Source organism: Arachis hypogaea, chromosome 19 (assembly GCF_003086295.3).
Source record: "Arachis hypogaea cultivar Tifrunner chromosome 19, arahy.Tifrunner.gnm2.J5K5, whole genome shotgun sequence".
NCBI classification, from domain to species: Eukaryota; Viridiplantae; Streptophyta; class Magnoliopsida; order Fabales; family Fabaceae; genus Arachis; species Arachis hypogaea.
Genome location: NC_092054.1, coordinates 156,531,958 through 156,555,298, shown reverse-complemented (window position 1 = coordinate 156,555,298; position 23,341 = coordinate 156,531,958). Strand labels below are relative to the sequence as shown.

Sequence of the window (23,341 nt, the reverse complement as noted above, 5' to 3'; positions counted from 1 at the left end):
GGAATAATTGTTTTCTAAACCATAAAGTAAAGAAATTGGACTGTCCAATTTTTTTTGTTTTGAAAACAAAAATCGGATAGTCCGATTTCATTATTAAATTTTTTTAAATTGTTTAAAATTAAAATCGGACGGTCCGATTTGTGTAATGCAATTTTTTTTAATTTTTTAAACACAAATTAGAGATTCCAATTTGCTCTTGACACTACAATTATATAAAACACTCATACACTCCATAACTATGTCCTACATCATTCCTCGTTCCATACCTAAATTAAAAAGTGACAGGATTACGTTTCTGAACTAAAAAAATATTACTGAATGAATAACATGACACTCAAAGTTCAAACCAATAATATCAAAGCTATGCAACTGAAATTACTGAATCAACTAAACATTTTGATAAAAATCAGGTGCATGTAAAATATATGAATTATTATAATTTCTCGTTTATGGGTGACCAAGACCACTGATCATCCCCGCATGCAAAATCAGCCAGTGTCAACCACAGGAGCCCATCAAGGCATCAACGTAACTAAACATAAGAGCAATAATTCACCATATTAGAACTCTGCACCATTTTGTTAATGTTCTTTCACACTTTCAGTTTTCTTGTATTCCAAGGTAGACCACTTGGCCCACGATATGATATTATGATATCAGAAGGATCCTTACCTTTTATATTTAATTAAAAAATATATTTTAGGACACTTGTTAATCTCCTAAATTGTATTAAAATCTCTATTTTTTCATTATTTTATTTTAATTTTACACTTAGATCCAGTTTGGATAAACAGGTTAATTAAATTCTTTTTAAAAAAATTAGCTTAAATAATAAATTGCTATATTAAAAATAGTTTATAAATAAGTTATTTTATATTTGAATTTTTAGTTCTAAAAATGCTTATTTTATAGAAATGTGATAAAAAATAGTAATATTATGAGACCAAGTCATTTTTTTAACTTCTCTATAAACTCATAAATAGCTTCTTAGAAAGTTACAATTTAATTTTAAAAATTGTACCAGACATTAATACTACTAATTTTCATAAGTCAAAAAACTCAAAAAATTATTTTTAAAACTTTTCAAACAGGCCTTTATTATGCCTTTCATATTCTTGCTTTCCTTACATATTTTCAATACCTATTCCAAAATATTGTTTCTATTTTAAGTAGTTAAAAAGATGTAGCATCACTTTGTGTAATTTCATGATACAAAATAAATGAAAAATCAAATGCAGTTAACTTCATATGAAACTGATAATTGAGAATCATTAAATAATTTAACAAGTTTGACTAAATTATCATTTAATAACTCTAAACTATTAGCTTCACACGAAAAAACTGCACCAGAACTCACCTACAAAATACACAAGAGAAGAATGTTGTTGCCTTGTTGGGTTGTAAAATTGGAAACTGAACTACTTGAAAAGAGGCAGAGACTAAGAATATAGTGGGAAAAGAGAAGAGGTTAAAATACAAAGAATAAAATTGAAATTTTAACCTTATAAGGCCCTAGTTTCAAAACATACTTCCTGGTTATAAAGCCAATTATGGTAGGGATATGCATAGGAAATGAGTAATGGTGTTGGGCCTGTATGTGACACAAGTCACAAGGGCCAATTTTGTTTGATAGTTTGATAGATAGTGTGTTATAGGGTGATGCACGCAATCACACAAAGTGTAGGGTGGGGTTTGAGTCACCAATACGAGGGGCTTGTTAGGTCATCATTACTTGCTAGTCCCAACCACCTGCATCTGCATCTGCATGCTGTTGCACTTTCTTTTCTCTTCTTTTCTAACCAGTCACTACTATGTCTTTGCTTCTCCATCAAGTCTCATTTTTCTTCTGCCATATCAAATTAACTTTAACTGCCACTCAAATGCTACCACCCTTTTCATAAATATTTTATACAATTATTTAATTGTATTTATTATTTAAATTTAGATTAGATTACTATTAGTGTAATATTTTAAATATATTTTTAATAAAAAATTTAATTTATAATAAAAAAATTTTAATTTATAATCTTAATATATATTTTTAAAATATAAAATAACTAAATTTTTATTTTTTTAAATAATTATTTATACAAATAATATAAAAATAATTATTTTTATTAATATAATATTATATAATTAAATTTACATATAAAATTATCTGGATCAAAATTAAATTCATATTTAAAATAGCATTACACATATTTATTAGTAGATAAATAAATGCAATTGTTGCAGTGGAGCGGAATAGCTGCATAGGGCACTACCTCGTGTCTTCTGGTCTGCTCTGTTAAGAAGGCTAATGGCCAATGCTATGCTACATTGCATGTACCTGTTTATAGAATAAAGTTGTGATGAAAATATAAATGTTAATATGTTGTGATTAATTAAGATACTAATTTGTTATTGAAAAAATAGTAGATGAACAAATAATTTTGGTAAGTAAATTTAATTATATTTTTTTTATTTATCTCTTTCTTATTTTTAATTAAATTTTTATTATATTAATAAATTATTAGATCAATTTAATTAAATTTAATTATTAAAATAATTTGTTCAACGGTTTAGAAAGTGAGACTTTTACAATTAAGCACTATATTTACGTTTAAAATACTTTACTAGCATCGGATTTTTATTCTTCCCATGTGTGTGATAACTACTTATATAAAATTATCTCTATCTATATATATAAATATGGTAATTAAATAATTTAATATATTTAATCAAATTACATTCTAAAGATTCTTTACTAGCATTTTTATATAAGGATAAGTAATATAACCTCTTGTCTTGTTTAATAATAAAAGATAAAAAAGTGTCTTAGGTCAGCATGTGGGAAGGGTGGTAGTAATAGGGTGGGGTGGCACTAAGTTGAGTAGGGGTGAGTTTTTTTTAATAAAGGCTACACTTGATTTTAAAAATAAAATAAAATAAAATATAAAAAATAAAATATAAAAAATAAATTTATTTAGTAATAAATTAAAATAAATTATAAAATTTTAATTTATTTTTATTTAAAAAATTTAAAAAATATATAATAATAAAATATATAATTATTAAAAAATAATAAAAATAATAATAGAAAATAAAAAATAAATTATATTTTCTATCAGTGTTTCTGTATTTTTTTATTAGAATAAATACAAAATATACTAATAGTATCTTTAGACATAATATTTCTATTCATATCTCATATACCAAACATAATTTTATAGTTTTATGTCTCTGTTTCAATATTTTGTGTCTAAAAATAAATAGTCTTTAATCCATCTTCTCTTATAATAATCTACCTAAAATTTGTTTCATTTCTATTTGTAAGTAGTATAAAATTGACCCTAACCCATTTTTGTAAACATTCGTCTTTTTTCTATAATTATTATTTTATATATATAACATAAATAAAAATAAAAATTTAAATATAATATTATTAATTATTTTATATATATTATATATATCAAAACAAGTAAAACGAATATACTTAAATTTAATTTCATTCCACTAAAAATCTAACCCAATGTAAATAAAAATAAAATAAGTATCTGCAAATTCAGATAATATTGCCATTCTTAGTAATAAAATAGGGGAGGGATTTTGGGTGGCCTTGGAAGGGAGGATTGTTATATGAAAAAGTGATAAATGAGAAGAGATGGAGGGGTCCCCTGTCCCTTGTCCCCAGTAATGCCAGGTTTGAATGTGATGTGTCCATTTGTTTTCTTTTAGCATCTTTTTATGGGGAAAGAGAGGTGCATTTCTGGACACCACATTTTCCTTATTTTCACTCTTCCTAAATCCCACCTACCTGCCTCTCATCACACGATTTTAATCACCTTTGATATTCACTTTGTGTTTAGATTAACCTTTACAATTAGATTATAGATACTTGCTTTAACTTATTCTAGGAAAGTTAATCCAATAACGGATCTCACTTATTTCAACTCATGCCCTTTTTAATAATCAATCTATCCATTCATATTTTCAAATTTTACATCGGACTACTACATTATTATGCGCTACTAAGTACTAACATATGTAATGTGACCAATGAAAAATGATAACATGGATTTTTTGAGCGATTGCAATTTAAAGGTCGTGATTTTCAATTGGCAAATTATATAGGTAAAGTTTGGAAGAGAGACGGAGATTAAGAAATAAAGATTGAGATTGAAATAAATTTTAGTATTATATTTGGTATAAAGTAGAAGACAGATATCGAAATAAGAATGAAATTCTAATTTAATTTGCACAAAGGATAAAATTAAAATTAATTAATTAAAACGGTGATATTTTAGGTATAAAATATTATTAAAGTTTCAATATTTATCTCTAAAAATTTTAGTCTCCTATGTTCTCACTTTTTAGAGGTATTGAAATACTCAAATTTTATAGACAAAAACTAAAATTTTAATATCAATCTCTGAGCCAACAAACATGATACTGAATTTCGGTATTTTAGTCTCCATCCCAATATCTCAAAACAAACACTACCTTAATTATTGAATGTTGCTTAAACTACAATACATACAAAATGAAAAATCTACTTGTATAACAAAATTCAACCTTTATTTAGTCTTTAAATCTAATATTTTATTATTTTAATTTTTTAATTAATCATATTTTCTATTTTTAAGGAACTACTTTTATTTTAAATACTTATCACCGTAAAATTTGTAACCACTTGCAATACATTAATTTTTTGCAAACCAAACCATAAAACTCGTAACAACTTTTCGTGTACTAATTTTTAAAAAATTAGTGAAGTTTTCAAAATCAATTAAACTCACTTCAAATTTTTTTTATTCAAAACATTCAAAATTCATGTCAAAAACACATCTAAAATTAAATAAACATAAACATTCAAAATTATGTATTAACACATTTAAATTATTGTCATTGTAGTTCTAAATTACAAATTGAACATAGAAAAAATAAAACTCAAATACACATATAAAATTATAAGAATGCACTCTAAATATTTTATCAGCACATCCAAAACTTATGTAAAAAAAACTTATATATGTACATAAGAACATAATGAACAACATAAACACATCCAAAATTAAGTATTGACACATCCAAATTAGGTTAACATTACAACTTCCAAATCAAATATATGAGTGCAAACAAAATTATAATCACAATACATTAAAAAAAAAAGAAAAAAAAACACAGACACTTCCAATATTATACATAAATTTAAAAAAATAGAACTTTTTATTAAGCGAAAAAAAAGGGATAACATATCTTCATGAATTAACTCAACCAATTTTTTTTAGAATTTTGCAAGCAGAACTACCAGAGACAGAGGGAGTGCGACGTGGGGAGGAGACAGGGGGAGGCGCGGGAGAAGGGGGCTGTTGTGCGTGGCGCGAGAGAGGAGACCAGGGATGGGGAGGAGCCCATCGATGGAGGAGGCGCGGAGGTGTGCGCAGGGGAAGTGCGCGTCGTGGGGAGAAGCACGTCGTCGAAGGAGGAGACCGTCACAGAGGAGTGCGCAACGCGGGAGAAGACGAAAGCGGCCATAAATGAGGAGAGGGAGGCGCTGCAGGTCTGGATTTTACGGAGCGAAGATTTAAGATGATTTAAGATTTATTTTAGAATTTTAAATTCGAAATTTTAAATTCTAACTAATTTGATTTTTGGATGTGTATTTAAATTGTAATATATTAATAATTAAATATATTAAATCTGAAACAAAAATTTAAAATTGAAATTAAAATTTTAAATTTAAGTTTTATTTAGTTTGTATTTTGAATGTGTATTTAATTTTAAAAAGATACTAAATCTATTTATAATTTTTAGATGTGTTTGTTTTATTTTTTTTAAATTATTATAATAAAAAGCTGAATATTGTACAACTTTTAAAAGAAACGTAGTTAAATTGATACAACATAAGTGAGTAGTGATTTCACTGATTAATGATTATGAAGTTAACTTTTTTTTGTCTACGGTATCTTTCATTTACCTTCATAATAGTTTGATATGAAATGTTGGTTTTTTTTATTTTTTAGGCCTAAGAGCCCACCAAAAACTACTTGATTAGAAGTGATTGGACTGGGCTAACCAGTGGGCTTGGGCTCTTGTGTCTAGAGATTAGAGACTATGCTATTTTCCAAAATTTCATCCAAGAGCAATTTTGAATGTACTCAGACCAAAAACAAATGCTATCTTCTATTTATTTATTTTATATTAATATGAGAATCTACAAAAGGCAATTCCTTTATGAAAGAGTGGGGCTACTTTGTTATTCTACCTCCTACCCACACCCACAAAACTCTTTAACAATTGGAATCAAAGCATTTAAAAAAACCACTTTCTGCTGTTTCTTTTTGAATATCTAAAGTTGAAAATTATCAATGCCTATGCCAATAAATTCTCTCTCTCTCTCTACTATTCTGATTTATTTTATTTGGATTGCTTGCTTCTGTTTTCTTTATCCCAATGCTGTTTCTTTTTGGAAGAAAGGAAAGAATATGAAGGTTCTGAAATATTGTGGCTAAAAAAAAGGAACGAATTCATATTATAATTGCAAAATGAAAATAATTGATATACCGTTGGCATTCTATGAATTAAGAAATTATTATATATGAGTGTTATTGAACAACAATCTTAATAAAGTACTATATACTTGTGATTACGTGCGATTTATTTATTTATTTATATATTCAACATCTATATATGTTTGTATATGACTTGATCTTCTTTATTTATATATTTCTTGCAGATTAACATATATGTTAATCTTTGTTGATTGGTATGAATTTTTTCCCAAAAAAGTATATATATATAAGCGTGGTCACAAAATTGAAGTCCAAATCAAAGTTATATATCTCTATATATTTTTTTCTTCCTTGCTAAGACAAAGTTCATTCATGCATTGGCCAAAGAAGTCACAATAACTCTTAGTTGCGGTTCATGTTCCTTAGTGGGGGTATATATCCTGTGCTAAAAATCATAACTAGCTACTTTTTTTTTTTTTTTTGAAGAGTAGCTAAATTGGACCCCTACTCTCCTTTTCACTCCATACCCAAAAGAAAATCATATAAAAATCAAAGCTTAACTTAATAAAGATGGATTGAAGCAATGTTATAATGTTGTAATGTAATAGTAATAATAACCCTTTAATTTACGGGATGCTCCATAAAGATGTATAAAATATCTTTTTTTTAATATATTTTTTAATAATTAAAATTTAACACATATAATTACTTAATAAATTGTGTTATTTTTGTTAAAATTATGTCAGATAAATTAATTTGATCAAAAAATAGTAAATTAAATTTTGAATCGGTCTAAATTAATATTTTTTTATAAAAAGTGATTACAATACCGTTATTATATAAAATGACTAAAATACTCATTATATATATATATATATATATATATATATATATATATATATATAATAGGGATATTTTAGCTGTATTTTATAATAGGGATATTGTAATAATTTTTTATAAAAAATATTAATTTATACCGGTTCAAAATTTAATTTATTAATTTTTTTTTGCTAAATTGATTTGTCCAGTCTAATTTTTAATAAAAATAATACAATTTAATTGATTATATATGTTAAATTTTAATTTTTAAAAAATATCTTTTAAAAAAAATATTTTTAACATCTTTATGTAAGTGATTCTCTTAATTTATTACCATAAAAAATTAATAGCAAGAAACTATAATATAATCCACTTGGTTGAGTATATTCATCTGTTTAAATAAATATTGAATATTAAATTATATTTTGTGTAGATAAATTTTTAAATAAAATTTATATGAATAATGGATTAATGGTTCACCTGTCGAATTTAAAAAATATTATAAAAAAAATCAGATACTATGCATGGCACTTTGAATACCAACCTCATCATATTACTTGATGCTTATCATCAAATTCTTTTTGCCTTCACCTTTTAATTTATTAAGGCTGATCAACAATATGCATCTTATAATTATAGTGAATATGACATTGACAAAAAGATAAACAGCCTGCGGTAAGTAAGTGCAAAAAGATAAGTTTCATTTGAATCTCTAAAAGCTACTTTCATTAAAAAAAAAATATTAACTAATAATTTCATGCCAAGTGGAAGTCCCAATACTTCTATTTTCACATCACTTATTATCTATCCTAACATGTAATTATAGTAAGGTTTTACTAAGAAAAACTTGTTAAGGTATATAGGAGAATTTTAAAATTATTTGTATTTAAATAATAAAACTTTTAGTTTAATAGTAAAAAACATTTATATTATTAGTAATAAGTAACCTTATTAACTTAACAAATTAAACACTATTACTAACAAATTAATACCCATGCATGTTAATTAGTTCTTGTTGAACAAGGAAAAACCAAATTCGTTTTGTATGATAATAGAGTCTACACGTGTAATATATTGACATGCAGAAACCTATTTTAGAGACACAAGCTAGCTAGGTAAATTATAACCACATCCATAAGTTAGCTCACTCATCTATCATTGTCAATATGTGTGTTTATTTTCTTTTGTTATTATTAACACTCATTGCCAATTTTTAAGATAAGCTTGTGTCTAGGAATAATAATAATATGAGTGCTATGCAAATCGATAAAATAGACCATAAATCGAGCAAAGTCTAATATATGTGATAAAATTGCTTATTCTAAAAATTTTAATTAATAAAAAATAGATATGAATAATTATATTTTTAATATATTTTTTTATATAATTTTTTTTTTGAATTTGTCTAAATTTTGTATAGGTGTTTTTCTTTCTTTTTTTTATACTGTTTATTTTTTTTTTTAGAATTAAACAAAATCGAATTTTAAATCTTTTAATTACAAAAACTTTAATATTATATTATAAATTTTTTTAAATAAAATTAATAAAAAATTAAATAAATAATTATATCTCTAACAATACAATACCCTTTTTCAATCATAATATCTCTTACAACGTTTCCTTAATTTATATTCTGTAAGAGATTGGGTATGCAGTTTTGTGTTATCTAGGAAAATATAATATTAAAAGATATCTTTGGACTTTGAAAAGAATGAAATATTTTTGTCACAACCTCTAAATTCAAATAAAAAGGTGACTAATATTTGAAAATATTTGATAATTTAAAAAATTAATTAAAAATAACCATAATTTATCTTATTTAATATTTATTAATTGTTATAATAATTAATAAATATTAAATAAAATAAATTGTGACTTTTTTTTTTCCTTCCTAATATTATCTAAGAGAATCCTACTTTAGTAATGTATGTAATAATTTAGTAATTCTTGATTGATGTGGTCGTATGTTAATTGCTGTGATGAGATTTTACAGAATCAACCATCACCAGTGCATTAAAATTCCATCTTATTGCCTAACCCTCATTGTCCCTTTTGTTGTAGAATCTTAAGATTAAAGGAAATGAAAGATATGATGATGTTCACTGTTTGACAAACATGACAACAAATTGTTATTTTATTTTATTTGATGAAAGGAAACCTATTGTAACATGATGGTATGATCATAATTAAATTATTTTTATGCATAATAATCGATGAGGGTAAAAAGTCTAATTATTTTACACCTAGCTACATGCACGCTATTAATAAATCAGTGTATATGTTTAATGATTAATTTGATCCTCTGCCATCAATCATGGTTACTTGCTTTATGGTGGAATCAAAATATATCCTTTTGGGTATTGGATGTCTATTTTAAGAATCGTTTATTGGTTAAAGTGCTTTTGCTCTTGCAATTAAGTGCTTGTTGCTGCATGGCCCTATCTAGCTTCTATATTCTATTTGGCAGATACAGTAACAATCATATATATAGTTTGTTTGAATCATTACTAACTAAATAGTAAATACTGTCACTTATAAAAGACTTAGACATTTTCTCTCTTCTGCTTTTCATTCATCAGTTGTGACTTTAATTATTGCTTTGTAGATTTTGTATGTTGTTGTTAAATATATATAATTAGTTATTTATCTTTTTTTATCAATTTAAATATTTAGAAGAAATGAATTTACGATATATTATAATAATTTTTATAATAAAAAAATTATAGTTTAATTTTTATTAAATTCTAAAAGAAATTTTTAGTACAAGATAAATGAAAAAGAAAAGAAAGTGGATATAAATTTTATGTAAACACAAAAAAAAAATATAAATAGACGCATAAAAAATATAATTATTTATATACCTTCTTTAATCAGCTTAAATTTTTTTAAAAAATAATTTAGTTACAGAATAGTATTCATAACTTTCTCAATTAACTTAATAATATATATTCTCAAAGATATTAATACATATATATAAAGATGGATATTATAATAAGAATACTGCTAAGGAGCCAATGGCCTAAGCGTAGTAATAACTAAGAAAATGATGAGCAATAATATTAGAGTGGTTACTAGTAATAATAAGGAAGGATGGATAATTAAGAAGAGATTACATGATGGAACAGGAATTAGGATTATCATCACTGAAGAGAGTAGCAAGCTTCTCATGGGGAGCATTGGGGTTAGGGAGGGCGAGATCAGTGTTCTTGACATAACCAGAAGGAGCCTTCTTGTCATAAGCTTGAGAAATAAAAGGGTATGCAACCAAGTTATATTGAATGTATGGCCAGAACTCTGCTCTCTTCCCTGTGCTCTGCACTTTCTTCAGAACCCTGTTTCTATCCACATACCCTGTCACTGTTACCTTGCTCTGTTTCCTATTCACCTCCACTTGTTTCACTCCTTTCATGTTTGCAACTGAGTTTCTTACTCTCCTCTCACACCCATCACAGTCCATCTTCACCTTTATTTCCACCGTCTGCATTGGCTTCCGTTTCTTTCTTGGGGTCCTCGTCACTGAGAAGTAATCTGAAAGGAAATCAAGAGCACCCATTTTTATTTCTTCAACAACACAAGACTTGAGTTATTGTTTTCCACAAGCTATGGGAAATGCTCTTATTCCTTTATATATATAGCGCAAAGTTGTGTGCGCAAATTCTGCTCAATTTTAGGTTAATAATATTATAAAATCGACTATACTACGTGTACATTAAAATTAGTTACCAAAATTAGTTATTATTGTAAAATACATGTTAAAATATAAATACAAATTAAAATAAATTAAACGTACAAATAATAATTAAAAAAATATATAGAACCAAGAGGTGATCAGCTAAAAAGTAAACAATTTAACTAATTTATAATTATATTTAATTAATTTTATTTGTTTTTAATTTATAATATTTGATATTAATTGTTTCTTACCCCAAATTAAAATTCTGAATGATACATTGAAAAAATAGGGGTGGAGATCACGAAACTTCCAACAATCCCGATTCTTAGTATATAAAAGAATTTATAAAATATATAAAAAAATATCCATTTAATATAAAAAAGAAATATTCTGATATTTAGTAGAAGAAATATCTTAATATCTAATATAAACATCATCTACGTAAAAATTTTAGATTCATCAAAAAATATTTGACTGATTTTTTTACTGATACCGTCTTGGTTCCATTGTTGATAATAATTTTGTTATAAAATATAGTGGCTTAGATATTCACATTATTTATGTCGCTAATCATGTCCCTCTCCTAAGCAAGAGTATATATCAATCATAAAGGACAACTTGGTATTATTCACCTCCAAGCTAGCTATCTTATATTATTATTTTCAACTATGCTATGTTAGTATAAAATATATTTAAAATATAAATATATATTAAAAATAAATTAAACTACATATATTAATATACAAATATATTTAGTGACTAATTTTAGTATACGAATAATATTTTTGTATTTTTTTATATATTTGACAACAATAAACAAAAATGATTGAATTCAACACGTTAATTAATTAATTCGTGTGATATATTCTCATGTCGTATATAGCTTAGCTGTTTTCTTTTGCTCAAAGTAACGTGGCAATAACATACAGTTGTTAATAGAGTTGGTTTTGAAAAAAATATTTTTTTTTTTCTCTAAGTTGATTTTTCTCTTGGTAGTGATTAACAATTATTTAAATAACGTGTTCTAAAAAGCTTAAGTTAATATTAAAAGTATAAGATTGAATCAACAAGTAAATTAAAAAATTTAAGAGAAAATATAATTAAAATTTTTTAAACTAATAGATAAAAAATTAATGATTCTAATTATTATTAATTAAAATGATACTGAATTTCTTAAACTAATAGAAAATATATTTTTTTATAAATTTAATTTAAAAAATTCAAAAATAAAATAAGAATTATTAAACTAAAAATAGAACAATTAGTAATAAAAATTAATAAATTAAAATACAAATCTTCAAAATTTAGAAGAAAAAAATTATTAAAAAAATTATAAAATTATAAATAAAAATTTAACTCATAAAAAATTATTAAATTCACAAAATAAAAATAAAACAAAAGTAAAAAAATAATTTTATAAAATTTATAAAAAATGATAAAAAATAAAACAATACTCTATTAATTTTTTTAACAAATTTTAAAATTGGTATCGGAGTTAAGGTAATGATTTCAAGGATACAACAACACTTTATAATAAGAATAACACTTTTAATTATGCCACATATCAAAAGTTTAATACATGATAATTTATTTAATAGGCGAGATTAAATATTTTTATTTAAAAATATTTTAAAAAAAAATCTAGAGAGTTAGCACTCAACCAATAAAAAAAAAATAAGTAATTTCATACTATTAAAAACAATAATAATAACTAATTGATAACTATAAATTATAAAATTTACTAAACTCTTCTATTTTAAACATCTTTACTTGAATCTCCACAGTTTAATTAACCACATACACCAGCTGTAAATACCCCCTGCAAACACGCATGCATACAAAAAAAAAAAAAAGTTGGAAAAGGAAAAATAAATTACTAGCATTAATCAATCATTATCGAGTGGTATTATCTTTACCTAATCACGGCAAGGGGACGAAAACGATGAATAATGTTTCTAATCAGTAAATCCCACGTAAACTAATATTTTGAAGTGGCCGCCAATTCAAGGTCTTCATGCTAAACGTGTGAAGAAACGGAGTTAATATTGTTTTAAGAGAAAAACTATGACTAAAACAAGAGAAATCATCGTTCAATAATAATAATATACACATTAAAAATCAGTATTTATTTACATATTTTAATATATATTCTACGTTATAATTGAATTGAGATTAAATAAATCTAATTCAACTTAGATCTAATTAAAAAATAGTTTATATTTATAAATTATTTTACAGATTTTATTTTTAAAAGAGTAGAAATTGTAACAAGAGTAGTTAAGAGCAAAAGAACCCTCAATAATTATTTTCATCATCTACGGTGAGAAACTATAGAAAATTAGGACCGTCAAAATGGGCTAAACCCATCAGGCTAACTTATTTATTCATCTAAATGGGCGAACTTTGTCTTTAAAATTAAGCATGTTTAAATTATGGGCTAAACGGGCTGAAAAATGACGGGTTAAACGGGCTAGCCTGTGGGTTAAACAGGTGGTCCGTTTATTTTTTTTTACATTTTTTCAAAAAAAAGTAACATTTTTAGCCGATATTTCTTATGACCCGACCCGAAAATCTGACTCATCAACTAAAAAAATATATATTTTTAAAGGTTTTTATCTAAAAGTGGTATTTTTTATCAAAATATTTTTCAAAAAATAAAATAAAATGATAAACGGGCTGGCCCGTTTGACTCATCGGACTAACCATAAACAGTCCGAACTAAAAAATGTTGGACCGCGAATAAAATGGAATTAAACGGATCAACCCATTTAACCTACAAATTTAACGGACTGGGCCTAAATGGACCGGACTAACCCGTTTGACAGCCCTATAGAAAATCACGTCTATCCACGCGCTTAATTCAAAATATTTGTGGTGATTATTATGTTTTGATATACGTAGATTGATATGTATGTTGATGTTGCTTTCAAAAATTAATAGTTGAATCACAGCTGGTTAATGATGTGGAGGATCCGCAGATATCAAGTATGTTGCATTTGCATGCATGAGACGCCAGGGCACAATGAAAGGTTGCCACCACTTCAATTTTGATGGCTATTATTCCACCTTTTAATTTGAGTTGTAACTATGTTAGTAGCTACCTACATTTCATACTAACACAAAGTCTTCGTAACATAAATGCCAGCATTTTCCTATTATATATTTATATACCATATAGTATTAATACTCCATACAACTTGAATCGGAGTAGGTAAAAATGATTTGACTTTAATTACGTTTGATCATCTTGTAGTTGCGGCTTTGGCTCCAATAATTAATTTTTTTAATTAGAAGATTAAAAAAATTACTATACTAGTATATACAAAGCAATAGACTCTGTATGCCAGGTGCATTACGTAATCATTATCACCATTGAATCAAACAAAATGTTACTACTCATTCGGATTTTGGACTTTAATAAATTGAGAACACGTCAAAGCCATTGAATTGAAATGCATATATACATCTAATATGATATATGATTGTTGATTTTTGTTGTAACTTATCCCATGTATGTATATATTATGATATTATATATTTTGCTTATTATTGAAGAAAAAATTATTGATTAGAGATGGGTCCGTCTCTCTCCGTGCATTATATGCAGACACAAAAATACAGAATGGCAATCATTCAACTACATATGATTGTTGTTGTCACTGTCTCTTGTTGTGGCCTCAATTATTTATCAAAGTGTCACAATCCAATTACATACTGATATACATATTTCTGTACAGTATAGTATATAAGATAGAGCAACCTTCTAGGTGGTTCTATCAATCTATGTTTTGTTCTTCCCTCCGTATATCACAAATGTTATTAGGAGCATGATTAAATGTGTGAATAGGTGTGGCTAGCGCGGTGCCATTAAAGCAGCTTCTTATTCAACAATTCAACGATTCATATCATTATTGAATGAATGAATGAATGATCGATAGTACTATGCGTGAATATGATCCAAGAAGAATTCAAAATATATAGCACTACTTGCGATAAATATTTGTATGTATTATGTTCGTGTTTTAGAAACATTTACAACTACTTATTTATAATTTTATGGCTTAAAATTGAGTCATATTTTTCTATAATAATTGCATAATCGTATAGTTAACCAATTTCTCATATGTTCATTGAAGATATTGTGTGAATGCACAATACTAAAACAGTTATATTTAATGAATTTGTAAAACAGTTTATACGAATATTTAATAACATAATGTCATATCATAAAAAAAAATAATTAGTTTTATTGGCTGCGTAAATAGTTATTTAAAAAGATGCATCAAAATTAAATTCATATTTAATTTGCTAACTTGACAAAAATTAAAATACCTACTCAATTATAAATACTAGATTACATTTTTTTTTTAGATAGAAACCTGGGCCATCAGACCAGCCCAGGCCAAAACAAAGAATCCATGCCCTCAAATCAACCCGGTACTTGTAACACCCTAAGTTTTATACTATCGTGGGGGTCTTTAAAATAAGGTGTCACACTCGATTAAGCAAAGAAATGACTAAATCGTTACGCAAGGAAGAAGTAAATGCGCGTAGAGCGAAAAATGGGTAGCACTAAAACGTTGGAATTTTAATAAAAATGAAATAGCATCTTAACCGTGAGTATGAAATACTTATAGTAAACTAAAACAAGAAAGGAAACTAATACGTCCTAAACTAATCTCGTCGAAGAGGCTCCCATACTTGCATCCTATCCCATCCTTGATCAGGACTCTTCAGTTATTTATGAATCGAGGTACCAGGGGTCTCCCTCCAACACCCTTTCGCGCAGTGAAGACCCGGTTCCGTTGCGTGGGATGAACCAAAACTCGACGGGGTGCCGAAATGGGGGAGTAGGGCACGTATTCCACCTTTGGACTTCCACCAGGGTTCAACTTCTCCTCTGGGTCCTCCTCCATGGTGTCTTCCTTCTGGCCAGGGTTGTCGGATTTCTCTTCCTCGGTCTCGGGGTCGGACTCAAGGTGTACCACCTTGGATGACCGCTTCCTAGATGTTGAAGCGTCCCTATCTAGGAAGGTTATGACGGGCAGCTGGGGTTCTTCTTCTACGAGTTCTCGACCTAAGTAGATAGTTTGGAGCACGGTAGTAGTGGTCGCAACTACCCACGCGTGCTTCGAGGGGTCATACTCAGAAGTTACCCTCAGGGGCACTGCGTCGTCTCTATCCGCTGTGCCATGTTCCTCTGGAGATAGTATGGGAAAAGGAAAGGGAGTGAGAACCTAACGTCTCAGTAGGAGTGCTATGTAACACCTCCATATCCATCTCCAGCCCACGTGCGGGATTTTAAAAACAAGCGTATAACATGGCATGTAATATGCATCTTCTTTTTTTGTAAAACATGTGTGTAAAAGAAAGGGGAAACATATAGGAAAATAGAAGGATAATAACATCAACATAATCATAATTATATCTAAGAAAAACATAGAACTCAAGCTTTCATTCGTGCCTTCTTTCTTTCTTAATTTATAACTTATATGGAGGGTATTGAGCTCAAACCGGTATAAGTGGGAGTCCCCCTTCCCTTACCGAAGGTTCTTATTCCAAACGTTTTGGCGATCACCTTCCCTTACCGAAGGATCATCTCGATCGATCACCCTCCCTTACCGAGGGATCATCTCGATATCTTGTCTTTGGGGGTCACCTTCCCTTACCGAAGGATCATTCCCTCAGTTCAATTTACAATCAAGGTTATTTAGACATACACAAAAAAAGAGTTATATCAACAAAGGTATCTTTATTATATAAAATTGATGGGAGTCCCCTTCCCTTACCGAAGGTTCCCAAAGGTTTGCCGATCACCTTCCCTTACCGAAGGATCATCTCGATTCGATCACCTTCCCTTACCGAAGGATCATCTCGATTATCTTGTCTTTGGGGGTCACCTTCCCTTACCGAAGGATCATTCCCTCAATTCTTTAACAAGTACGGTTATTTAGGCATATACAAAAATGAACCATGCGAGAGGAGAGGCATATATCATGATAAAATAAGCATGTTTGAATAAGATTTTATACGAAAGTAGGTACTCTCGTCCCTAGAGGGGTATAAATTAAAAAAAATAGGATATTAATTAGCTGAATAAAACAATTATAAGAAAACATGTACTCTTGACCCTAAGAAGATATTAATGATATAATGTAAAAAGTATAATCTAAGTGCATATAGTAAGAAAGTGAGTATTTGAAATACTTGGATTAGATATTATAAGAAGTATGTACCCTTGATCTTTAAAATAAAGGAGCAATAATGATATAAGGGGTCATTTAGTTGCATATAATAAAATAGGGTTCCTTGAACAAGATATAAAAAGGAGCATGTATTCTCAATATAAAAGGAATAATAATAATGTAACGGTATCAAAGGTCATGTAAGGGCACATAGTAAAATTAGGAAAGGTTAAATAATTTAATAAAACGTTATAAAGGGGCATGTACTCTCAACATAAAAGGAATAATAATAATGTAACGGTATCAAAGGTCATGTAACGGTATCAAAGGTCATGTAAGAGCACATAGTAAAATTAGGAAAGGTTAAATAATTTAATAAAACGTTATAAAGGGGCATGTACTCTCAACATAAAAGGAATAGTGATTAAAGGGTCATGTAAATGCACATAGAAAAGATATGGGATGCATATTAATGGATTCAAGAGGGTATAATTGACAAAATAGATAATCATGCTCAATGTAGATGAGAGATAAGCAAAGAATAATTCATGCCATAAAATACATGAAAGGTGGTAGCCATGCATGGATGGAAGAAAACAAAATAAAGCATACTACATGCCAACATAAGTAAGAAAGGCATAATTCCCTACCTTCTTTTCTAACGCTTCTTTGAGCTTGCCTCTTGTGTTTGCCCACAGAATGTTATTTCTTTGTAGAGAGAGAAGGGAGAGGATAAGTGTTTGAGAGAAGTGATTTTCTACTTATGGGTGCTCCCCTATTTATATACATTTGGGGATGGGGTAGTTAGGATATTTTAAATTTCAAACTGAGGATGGTTACCAGGTTCCTATCCAAAATTTCAAAATTCTAAACTTATCTCCTAACTGATTTTCAAACTTCAAATTTAATTTTGTTTCTAGAAGGGGCGGTTGTTACATTATCACCCCCGTAAGAAAAGAATTTGTCCCCAAATTCCATGTCTGAACTTGGTCGATAAGGGTCATCTTAATTAACTTAGGGGCCTTACTGAAATTTTCTATTGTTGGGGAGAAAAGGAAATCCTCACCACGATTGTTACCTGTAAACAAATTCGGGAACTTCTGTCTCATGTCTGCCTCTTTTTCCCATGTGTAGTCTCTGGAATTGCCGCTACCCCATGCCACTTTTACCAGTTGTATCGTCTTGCTCCTTAGTTGCTTCATGCTTCTGTCTACAATCTCCATGGCTAGTAGTTCAAAAGTCAGGTCGTCTTTGAGTGTTACATCCTCTTGCTGCAACACATGGCTTGGATCGTGCTGGTATTTTCGGAGTTGGGACACGTGGAACACGTTGTGTAGTCTTGATAGATTTAGTGGTAGGGCAAGCTGGTATGCCGACTTTCCTATACGCCGGAGGATTTGGAATGGACCCAGGTACCAGGGGCTTAGTTTTCGTACCTTGAGAGCCCTCCCTACCCCGGTGGTGGGGGTGATTTTTAGGAATACGTGATCGCCTTCCTGAAATTCGAGGGGTTTTTTTTTTTATCGTTGATCTGCATAACTCTTTTGTCGACTTTGGGCGGTGCGTATTCTTTCTCTTATCCTCTTGATATCTTCTGTGGTCTGTCTTACTAACTCCGGTCCTAAGTAGCCTTTATCTTCTGGTCCGTACCAACATAAAGGAGATTGGCATCTTCGCCCGTACAGTGCCTCATATGGTGCCATCCCGATGCGACCACGGTAACTGTTGTTATAAGCAAACTCGATCAGTGGTAGGTGACTCTCCCACTTTCCTGGTCTGTCCAGGACACAAGCTCATAACATGTCTTCCAACGTCTGGATGGTCCTCTCCGTTTGTCCATCTGTTTGCGGGTGGTACGATGTGCTCAGGCACAATTTTGTCCCGAATGCCTTCTGTAGTGCGTTCCAAAACCTCGAGGTAAATCTTGGGTCTCTGTCCGAGACTATGGTTGTTGTAACCTCACGATCTCTTTGATATATAGCGTGGCTAGTCTTTCCAATGAGTCGGTCGCCTTGACTGGTAGAAAATGGGCAGTCTTTGTAAGTCGGTCCACGATGACCCATATAGCGTCACGCCCTGTTTGAGTACGAGGTAGTCCCATGACGAAATCCATCGATATGTCCTCCCATTTCCACTCTGGGATGCCAAGGGGTTGCAATACCCCTGATGGTTTCTGATGTTCAATTTTTACCTTTTGACAAACCAGACATTTATTCACGATCGTAGCTAAATCTCTTTTCATTCCTGGCCACCAGAACATCTTTTTCAAATCATGGTACATCTTTGTCATGCCAGGATGAATGGTAAAATCTCTTTTGTGGGCTTCTTCCGCAATCTTGCTTTGAAGATCGCCTTCCTTTGGGACACAGATTCGACCTTGGTATCTCCACACCTTGTCCTCTCCTTCGATGAAGCCTTTCAATTTTCCTTCTTTGACAAGGCTCAGGGTTTCTTGAAAATCGGGATCGGAACTCTGCGCCTTAGTTATTTGTTCTTTGAATTGACTTGTCACTGTTAGGTGGTTCAGACGTATGCTTTTTGGAGCGAGGGTGACTTGTAGGTTCATGTCTCTGAAATTCTTTATCAACTCTGCCTCTTTTATCATTAGTCATGATGCCTTGAGTACCTTCCGACTCAAAGCGTCAGCCACCAAGTTAGCCTTTTCTGGGTGGTAATTTAGAACAAAGTCATAATCTTTAAGAAACTTCATCCACCTCCTTTGTCGCATGTTGAGTTCCTTCTGGTCGAACAGGTACTTTAAGCTCTTATGATCAGAGAATACTTGAAAACCCAACTCCGTACAAATGATGCCTCCATGTCTTCAGCGCAAATACTATCGCGGCTAGTTCAAGGTCGTGAGTTGGATAGTTGGCTTCGTGGGTCTTCAGTTGTCTTGACGCATACGCCACTACCTTATTGCATTAGTACGCAACCCAATCCTTGTCCTGAGGCGTCGCAGTAAACTTCGAAGGCCATGTCGGGGTTAGGTAAGACTAGTATTGGGGCGGATGTCAAGCGACACTTTAACTCTTGGAAGCTTCTTTCGCAGTCTGGCGTCCAAGCAAACGGAGTATCCTTCCTGGTTACACGGGTTAACGGCAGGGCTAGTTGAGAAAACCCTCTTATGAACCTTCTATAGTAGCCCGCCAATCCTAAAAAACTCCTTATTTCTGTGACTGACGTTGGCCTTTCCCAGTTTAGTACCGAGTCTATCTTACTGGGATCCACTGATATTCCGTTGCCAGAAACCATGTGTCCAAGAAATTGTACCTCCTTCATCCAAAACTCACACTTGGATAGTTTTGCGTACAACTTTTTCTCTCGAAGGGTTCCCAGTATTACACGCAAGTGCTCCCTGTGTTCTTCTTCTGTCTTGGAGAAAATCAAAATATCATCTATGAATACCACCACGAAACTGTCGAGGTAAGGTAAAAAAATTCTATTCATGTAGTCCATAAAGACGGCGGGGGCATTGGTCAACCCAAAAGACATTACTGTGAACTCGTCGTGTCCGTATCTCGTTCGAAATGCTGTCTTCAGAATGTCTTCCTCTCTTACCCTTATCTGATGATACCCTGATCTCAGGTCGATCTTTGAGAACACTGTTGCACCTTGTAGTTGGTCCATCAAGTCCTCGATTCTTGGGAGGGAATACTTGTTCTTCACCGTGATTTTGTTGAGTTGCCTATAGTCCACGCAGAGACGCATGCTGCCGTCTTCTTTCTTCACAAACAATACTGCAGCTCCTCTAGTTAGTTCTTTAGTTCAGTGAGCTCCACTGGAGCCATCCGGTAAGGGGCTATGGAGATTGGCCCTGTCCCAGGCATCAATTCTATGGAGAACTTAACCTCTCGTGTTGGGGGAAACGAGGGTATATCTTCGGGGAAGACATCTGAAAAGTCGTGTACTACTGGTACAGAACTCCTGATAGGAGTCTGCTTCTACCGAATTTAGCAAGGCATATTCTTGTCTCGTACTGGTGTCTTCGGAGGATCTGGGAAGGTCACGTGGGTCTCGTATGGATTGAGAAGGGAAGATGACTTTTCTCTCAAAACAATCTAACAAGACTCGGTTTTCGTTGAGCCAGTCCATTCCTAGGATGATGTCTAATCCTACTAAAGGGAGGCACATTAGGTTAGCAAGGTATGATCTACCTGAAATGAGGATGCAAACCCTCTGGCAGACCTGCTAAGGGCAAAGACTCGTCCTTGACGTTGGGGTGCATCGGCAGAGGGTGGGAGAACTGTTGGACATTTCCTGTTTATGGATCACCATAGGAAGAGGCTTCATTAGTCATATCTCCTAGGATCGACTTTGCTCTGATACCAATAATGTAACACCCTAAGTTTTATACTATCGTGGGGGTCTTTAAAATAAGGTGTCACACTCGATTAAGCAAAGAAATGACTAAATCGTTACGCAAGGAAGGAGTAAATGCGCGTAGAGCGAAAAATGGGTAACACTAAAACGTTGGAATTTTAATAAAAATGAAATAGCATCTTAACCGTGAGTATGAAATACTTATAGTAAACTAAAACAAGAAAGGAAACTAATACGTCCTAAACTAATCTCGTCGAAGAGGCTCCCATACTTGCATCCTATCCCATCCTTGATCAGGACTCTTCAGTTATTTATGAATCGAGGTACCAGGGGTCTCCCTCCAACACCCTTTCGCGCAGTGAAGACCCGGTTCCGTTGCGTGGGATGAACCAAAACTCGACGGGGTGCCGAAATGGGGGAGTAGGGCACGTATTCCACCTTTGGGCTTCCACCAGGGTTCAACTTCTCCTCTGGGTCCTCCTCCATGGTGTCTTCCTTCTGGCCAGGGTTGTCGGATTTCTCTTCCTCGGTCTCGGGGTCGGACTTAAGGTGTACCACCTTGGATGACCGCTTCCTAGATGTTGAAGCGTCCCTATCTAGGAAGGTTATGACGGGCAGCTGGGGTTCTTCTTCTACGAGTTCTCGACCTAAGTAGATAGTTTGGAGCACGGTAGTAGTGGTCGCAACTACCCACGCGTGCTTCGAGGGGTCATACTCAGAAGTTACCCTCAGGGGGGCACTGCGTCGTCTCTCTCCGCTGTGCCATGTTCCTCTGGAGATAGTATGGGAAAAGGAAAGGGAGTGAGAACCTAACGTCTCAGTAGGAGTGCTATGTAACACCTCCATATCCATCTCCAGCCCACGTGCGGGATTTTAAAAACAAGCGTATAACATGGCATGTAATATGCATCTTCTTTTTTTGTAAAACATGTGTGTAAAAGAAAGGGGAAACATATAGGAAAATAGAAGGATAATAACATCAACATAATCATAATTAAATCTAAGGAAAACATAGAACTCAAGCTTTCATTCGTGCCTTCTTTCTTTCTTAATTTATAACTTATATGGAGGGTATTGAGTTCAAACCGGTATAAGTGGGAGTCCCCCTTCCCTTACCGAAGGTTCTTATCCCAAACGTTTTGGCGATCACCTTCCCTTACCGAAGGATCATCTCGATCGATCACCCTCCCTTACCGAGGGATCATCTCGATATCTTGTCTTTGGGGGTCACCTTCCCTTACCGAAGGATCATTCCCTCAGTTCAATTTACAATCAAGGTTATTTAGACATACACAAGAAAAGAGTTATATCAACAAAGGTATCTTTATTATATAAAATTGATGGGAGTCCCCTTCCCTTACCGAAGGTTCCCAAAGGTTTGCCGATCACCTTCCCTTACCGAAGGATCATCTCGATTCGATCACCTTCCATTACCGAAGGATCATCTCGATTATCTTGTCTTTGGGGGTCACCTTCCCTTACCGAAGGATCATTCCCTCAGTTCTTTAACAAGTACGGTTATTTAGGCATATACAAAAATGAACCATGCGAGAGGAGAGGCATATATCATGATAAAATAAGCATGTTTGAATAAGATTTTATACGAAAGTAGGTACTCTCGTCCCTAGAGGGGTATAAATTAAAAAAAATAGGATATTAATTAGCTGAATAAAACAATTATAAGAAAACATGTACTCTTGACCCTAAGAAGATATTAATGATATAATGTAAAAAGTATAATCTAAGTGCATATAGTAAGAAAGTGAGTATTTGAAATACTTGGATTAGATATTATAAGAAGTATGTACCCTTGATCTTTAAAATAAAGGAGCAATAATAATATAAGGGGT

General features: G+C 31.2%; 1 protein-coding gene across 1 annotated transcript; it reads right to left on the bottom strand.

Annotated features, from left to right (window-relative positions):
* Positions 1-10,235: 10,235 nt before the first annotated feature.
* LOC112779747 (heavy metal-associated isoprenylated plant protein 20) lies at positions 10,236-10,932 on the bottom strand. Its single transcript, XM_025824085.2, has one exon. The coding sequence runs from the start codon at positions 10,864-10,866 to the stop codon at positions 10,423-10,425; it is 444 nt and encodes a 147-aa protein (XP_025679870.1). The 5' UTR covers positions 10,867-10,932; the 3' UTR covers positions 10,236-10,422.
* Positions 10,933-23,341: the final 12,409 nt, after the last annotated feature.